The 6,081-nt window shown below is 30.8% G+C and overlaps 1 protein-coding gene across 1 annotated transcript; it reads left to right on the top strand.

Moving 5' to 3' along the window:
* Positions 1 to 257: 257 nt before the first annotated feature.
* On the top strand, positions 258 to 5,247 carry LOC111633866. The gene is made up of 4 exons (XM_023378500.1): positions 258 to 618; positions 931 to 1,027; positions 3,578 to 3,916; positions 4,830 to 5,247. The coding sequence occupies exons 2-4, from the start codon at positions 1,025 to 1,027 to the stop codon at positions 4,917 to 4,919; spliced, it is 432 nt and encodes a 143-aa protein (XP_023234268.1). The 5' UTR covers positions 258 to 618; positions 931 to 1,024; the 3' UTR covers positions 4,920 to 5,247.
* The last annotated feature ends 834 nt before the right edge of the window (positions 5,248 to 6,081 follow it).

Raw genomic sequence — 6,081 nt, 5'->3', positions numbered from 1 at the left:
CCATTTTCAAAGCAGACATGAATTAATTAATTTAACATGCCTGAAACATCATGCTGCTTAAGCTCCAGTATTTAGAAGAGTGCTTGCTTCCTGTTTTGGTTGTGTGTGTGAGAGCCTAGACTTGATGAAAAGTTTGGGGGTAAAAAATTAAATTTTTCCAAAATTTATTTGTGGTAAAATTTTCTCAGCAAAAAAATAATTTAATTGTCAGAGGATATGATCATATCTTTAGCNATTTCAATTCAGATTCTGTGGAAATGGAAGTTTTCAGAAAAATCATCTAGAACACAGGACCACCACAGTGTTTTGTGATGTGAATAAGCATGATTAACACTTCTGGCAACAAATATGTATTATTCCCTGAGACAACATATGATAGACATCTTAATCCATGTATTTGAATGTAATATGCAGATTGTTGGCACATCATGGCTTACATTCCAATCACAGAGGACAGTCAAATTTATTATAGACTTATCAGATGCTAATTTCTTAGAAAGATTATTTGTTTTATTTCATACATAGAGGGAAAAAGTCTGGATGGTGGTGCTGTGCAAAAAATTTCTTTAATAAACATAGGATTAGTAAATGTAGATTTCTTATGTTTCTCTTATAAAGGTGAGTAGTATAATTTTCTCTCAAAAAAGTTAGTATTAGAATAAATTGCTTGCATTATTAAATGAAATGATTTAACATAAAAATAAAAGATAATGTTGATATTGTCATATTTTATAAACTAAACTAATAAATAAAATCCAAATTGAGTAAGTTCAAATAAACCACAATTTTTTTTTTTTTTGGAGTAATGAATTGATGTAATTAATTGTAAACTTTTCTTACATTTCTCCCTGTCATATTCTTATATAATGCTTATATTCCACTGAAGTACATTTTACTAATTATTCTTTTACTGTTTTATATGATCCTCAGATGCATCTGCAATTGGGACTAGAGAGTTCTGCAGATTTCGGCACAAAGAAATTCTTCACAGAAAGTCCAAGAGCTGGAAATATCTGGAGATATAATGGTAAACATTACAAATAGTGGAATTTCTGACAGTTCAAATGCCATAGAAGTGTCTCATCTTATAAGTTTAAATTAAATTATTCTAAATTAATTTCTTAAGTTTTATCAATAATTAACTTTCAGATGATATAAATACAGCATTTTTTAGTTAGACATTCTTAGAAAAAAAAAATACTGTATATTAGCTATTGGCATCATGTCATTTTAGAGAACTTAATACTTTTATAAAAATCTTAATTTATCATATAATCAATTTTGTTTTTTATTTTTTAAAAATAATATATTAATAATTTACAAAATATTTCCTGTAAGAGGAGCTGTCCATAAATTACATAATGCAGATGTGGGTATGCAGGTAATTTTTATGATATGTTATAAGGGGTTGGGGGTGTTTACAAAAATATTTAATGCTAGGATCTTAACCCTTGGATAACAGAATGATTCATTTTTGTTTCTGAAGTGTTGCATAGCAAACCATTACTGTTTGTCACTGATTTGTATGTTATACATGCAATTAGTAAAATAATGTAATGTTCATTACCCCATTCTTTAGTACAATTAAAAAGGATATGTGTAATTTTGGGAGTGGATATATGTGACAATGTGTTATGGACAGAGATATATTCATAAACAAAAAAGTGCCAGACCAGATAATGATTTTATGGGACACCTGAGGCCTCCCACTGGGGATGTCACCTGAAAAACTTCCTTTTAAAGGGGTTCATCAGGTGATGCTCTCAGTGAGAGGTCCAAGAGGCTCTGCCCCTGGATCTCCTCCTGGATCTTTTGGTGTAGAATTGTTGTACCAAGTTGACTTTTGATAACTAATAGTGAGGCTGTGGCCAAAGTTTTCATCTTTAAAACGTGAATGTTGAACATCAAGCACCACTATCTTGTAAGTGACATTCAATGTTCACATTTTAGAGATGAAAACTTTGGCCACAACCTCGCTAATAACTTTTATAAAGTTATGAAATTAATTATTAAAATTCTTACCTAAATTTGTTCGTAAGTTAAGGATCTTAATTAATAGTTCATTAAATATTTGTAGATTGATGATCAGATCTTAAATAATAATAAATGAAGGCAGCCATTTTCAAAGCAGACATGAATTAATTAATTTAACATGCCTGAAACATCATGCTGCTTAAGCTCCAGTATTTAGAAGAGTGCTTGCTTCCTGTTTTGGTTGTGTGTGTGAGAGCCTAGACTTGATGAAAAGTTTGGGGGTAAAAAATTAAATTTTTCCAAAATTTATTTGTGGTAAAATTTTCTCAGCAAAAAAATAATTTAATTGTCAGAGGATATGATCATATCTTTAGCAGGAGTCGCTTCCTTTCCCAGGTGACACATCAAATGTGTCACCAGGAACCTAACAACAAAAATTATTATTGGACAGAGAAATCAACATTACCAAAAATGGGCAGGAGAAGAAAGAGGGGAGAATCCCCAAATAAAAAGAAAATGTCCAATGATGACACAGAGAGTTTGTTCATCTCCAGAGTTCACCACTCATCTTGGATACATCGCCCATACTGCCAATCCTAACAAGTTATCCTCTCAATCCTACTGGACTGCTATCAACGCTCCAGTTTGACTTGTCGAATGATCCTGAACAAACAGTCCTGTGGACCATTGATTTGCTGAAATTCCAATTTAACAAAAGAACCAATCTCCTTGAATTTCACAAGGTATTTATCCACCTGCAAATAATTGTGAACTCTCTCTCTCAGTAAGGGACTTGCAATATTAATGATAATGGCTAAGTTGTAGAGATATAAAACTAGCTACAAATCCTTATAAAGCCTTATGAACTCTTGTACATAGATGTAATTTACTTATCTAATAAATGGGTATTTGTTAATGTTAATCTAATAGTTGAGTGCACTTCTTCCACCGGTTGTCTCTCAAACCTTCTCCATCTTGAGTCTGAGTGCCTACATGTGACCACTCATGCAAGAAATTGAACTTAACAGCCATCGAGGTTTCTGTGTCTGTTCTTAAAGACACAGTGGTGTCAGACCTGATGACTTAATTATTGCCGATGCAATGTTGACTGTTCGGTCCCATGGTACAGAAGTATGGGGGCGCTTTGCGCATTGTCGTGTGTGTGTAAATTGGAACGGAGGTAAACAAATTATTTAATTTACTTTTGGAAATCATGATTATATACAGATAAATGTAGTTGGTAATATAAAAATTAGTTAATTTTGTAATTTTTATATGCTACTTGCCTTTGAAAAATAGAGCACCATTTTGTCTTTCAAAAAATTTTTAGAGTGGCATCTGGATAACCCTAGCACAATCATGCTAGTGGTTACAAGAAGGTGGATAGTAGTTGAAAAGTATAAAAATAGCATTACATAATTTATGGACGGTCCCAAAGAACAAAAAGTAATAATAATGAATATACCATGGTTAATCATGTTTTGATTTATTATTATTAATCTGGGTTAATATAGAAAAATGATTTTAGTAGACACAAGCAATAGAGTTAATAGAATGTTTTTAACTTAATGTTTAAAAGTTTTTATTAAACATTGTTTTACAGAATTCTGGTCACCAGAAGATTCAAAGTATTGCTACGTCAGCAGCACAGATTTCAGTGCTAGTTAATGGACATTTTATTGAGAGACCATTATGGAATGCATTTATAAATTTAGAAGAGACTTCCTTAGTGAGCGATGTGATTTATGAAGAGGAAGAAATTGACTCTGAGGATGGGTTATCGGAATGTTGTCATATTATTAAAGAAACAAATCCTGTTAAGGCACAGACAACTCAAGAAATTGAAAAAGAAAATGATGAGTACAATATTGAAATGAGTGTATCGATGATGGCTTATGTAGCAGATTGTATTGAAGAAACAAATGAAGTGAAAGAATTGAAGGTAAGTTTAAAAATACAGTGGTACCTCGGTATACGTCTGCTTTAGAATACGTCCAGTTTGGAATACTTCCTGTTTGGACGAAACAAATTTTGCTCGGTATACAACTTTTGTTCGGTATACGACTTAATTCAATTATACGCGCCATCTATGAACAAGTAACACTTTCGGTGTACTAGACTAGACTAGACTAGACTAGACGTTCGCGATGCCACAGTTTCTAACTTTGTTAAATTTCTTCTGATTTTAATTTGTAAGTAATATTTTATTATTTTTATTAATCATGAATTGCAAAAAGGCAAGTGAAAAGCAACAGAAAACTAAAAAAATGACTAGAATCACAATGGAACTGAAAAAGAAATTGTTGAGGAATATGAAGGTGGCATGCGTGTTTGAGATTTAACTGTTGCATACCGTATTCCGAGAACGACCATATCGACAATCGCGAAAAATAAAGACATTATTAAATCTGCTAACATTGCGAAAGAGATTAAATCAATTTTTAAACAGAGATCGAAGACATTAGATCATGTTGAGAAATTGCTTTTGCTTTGGATAACTGTAAAACAGTGTGCTGGGGACAGCATATCAGAAGCAATTATTTGCGAGAAAGCTAAAAAGATACGTGCTGATCTCATGAAAAATCAAGCAGGAACTAGCCAGAAAAGCGAGGTGTTTAAAGCCAGGCATTTTTTCATGAGAACAGATTAATCATTTTTACATTACTTTTTATGGGAAAGGTTGGTTTGGTATATGTCCTATTCGGTATAAGTCCAAACATTAGGAATGGATTAAGGTCGTATACCAAGGTTCCCCTGTAGTAGATATGTTACGTTTGATGATTTCCTTTTGTAATATTTTTCAAATTGTTTTTTATATATAATGATTATTAAATTTTCAAAATAATTTATTTCAGGGTTGTGCACACAGGAGGTTTCGGGGTTTAACCCCCCTCCAGGATCATCAAGGGAGGGGAGCTGGGGCCCAGAGAAAATTTAGGAGTTAATAGTGGTTTTTACCCCTATAAATTAATATTTTTACTAACAAAAAATAAAGTCCTTAAGACTGCTTTTCATTAATATAAAAACATTTCTACGTATTTCATTCATTCAAAAAAATGACCTGCTGTACCCTTGTGCCCCATATGAGCTCTTGATTGCCCTATCCCTCCCATTTGGCAGTTCAAACAGAAAGAATATTACTATGTTAATAAAACAATATATTAAGTGTGTATATTTTGTACCTGTTCAGTTCTTTAGTCTACTGTATTGTTACTACATACACCTGTATTGTAAAAGTTAAACTATGTTATGAATAAATAATGCTTTTTTTTTAAATACCACCATTTTAAAGTCTTGTGTGGACCTGATTATTATTAACAGTTTTGAAATAAATTATTAATCATTGTTATATATAAAGTTGTCTAGATATTAAAATAATTCTGATTGTTTTTTATCAGAATCTATAGATGTAATATTTTACATCTATAGATTCATGTTTCTTTGACATAGTAATTCATTTTGAGTTGTTTTTTATGACTATAATGAATTATTTTTGAGAATTTTTTTTATTCAATGAAAAATATTTTAATTTTTTCTTGCTACTGTTTGAGTAACAATTTAAACTCAGTCGTACATGATTCATAGAACATTTAATAATTACTCTTTGACAAGAACTGACATAAATTATCTTAACAAAAAAATTAAATAATTGCAAGAAGAGAGAATATCCTAACATAGTATAATTTATAATACTGCCCAATGTTTATTTACTTATGGTAGTTAAAAAATTTATTTTTATTTGATACAATGATGGCTTACCGATATGAAATTTCCTATAGAATTGATAGACGTCAATAAAATTATATACAAAGGTTTCCAAGAGGTTTACATATATTCATTTTCTAAACTTGCAATAAATAAGTGATATTTTAATGTATAAAAAAACTCGTATCAATGTATTCACTGTTTTTTTTTTCTAGAGTTTGCATCAGATGGAAACTATGTAAAAGTATTTTGAATGACTAAACAATATTGTTGGCTAAAATTCTGTGTATAAGGTGTGGCAGAAAATCCTACAAGTGTTTATTATACATATATGGATTAGATAATCTATATATTTATATTAAACACTTATAGAATTGTGACATCAACAGTAAAAATGAAATC

Source organism: Centruroides sculpturatus, unplaced genomic scaffold (genome assembly GCF_000671375.1).
Source record: "Centruroides sculpturatus isolate CEXI.00-Female unplaced genomic scaffold, Cexi_2.0 scaffold804, whole genome shotgun sequence".
Lineage (NCBI taxonomy): Eukaryota > Metazoa > Arthropoda > Arachnida > Scorpiones > Buthidae > Centruroides > Centruroides sculpturatus.
Note: the sequence above shows the minus strand (reverse complement) of the source record. Positions and strands in the feature narration are given on the sequence as shown.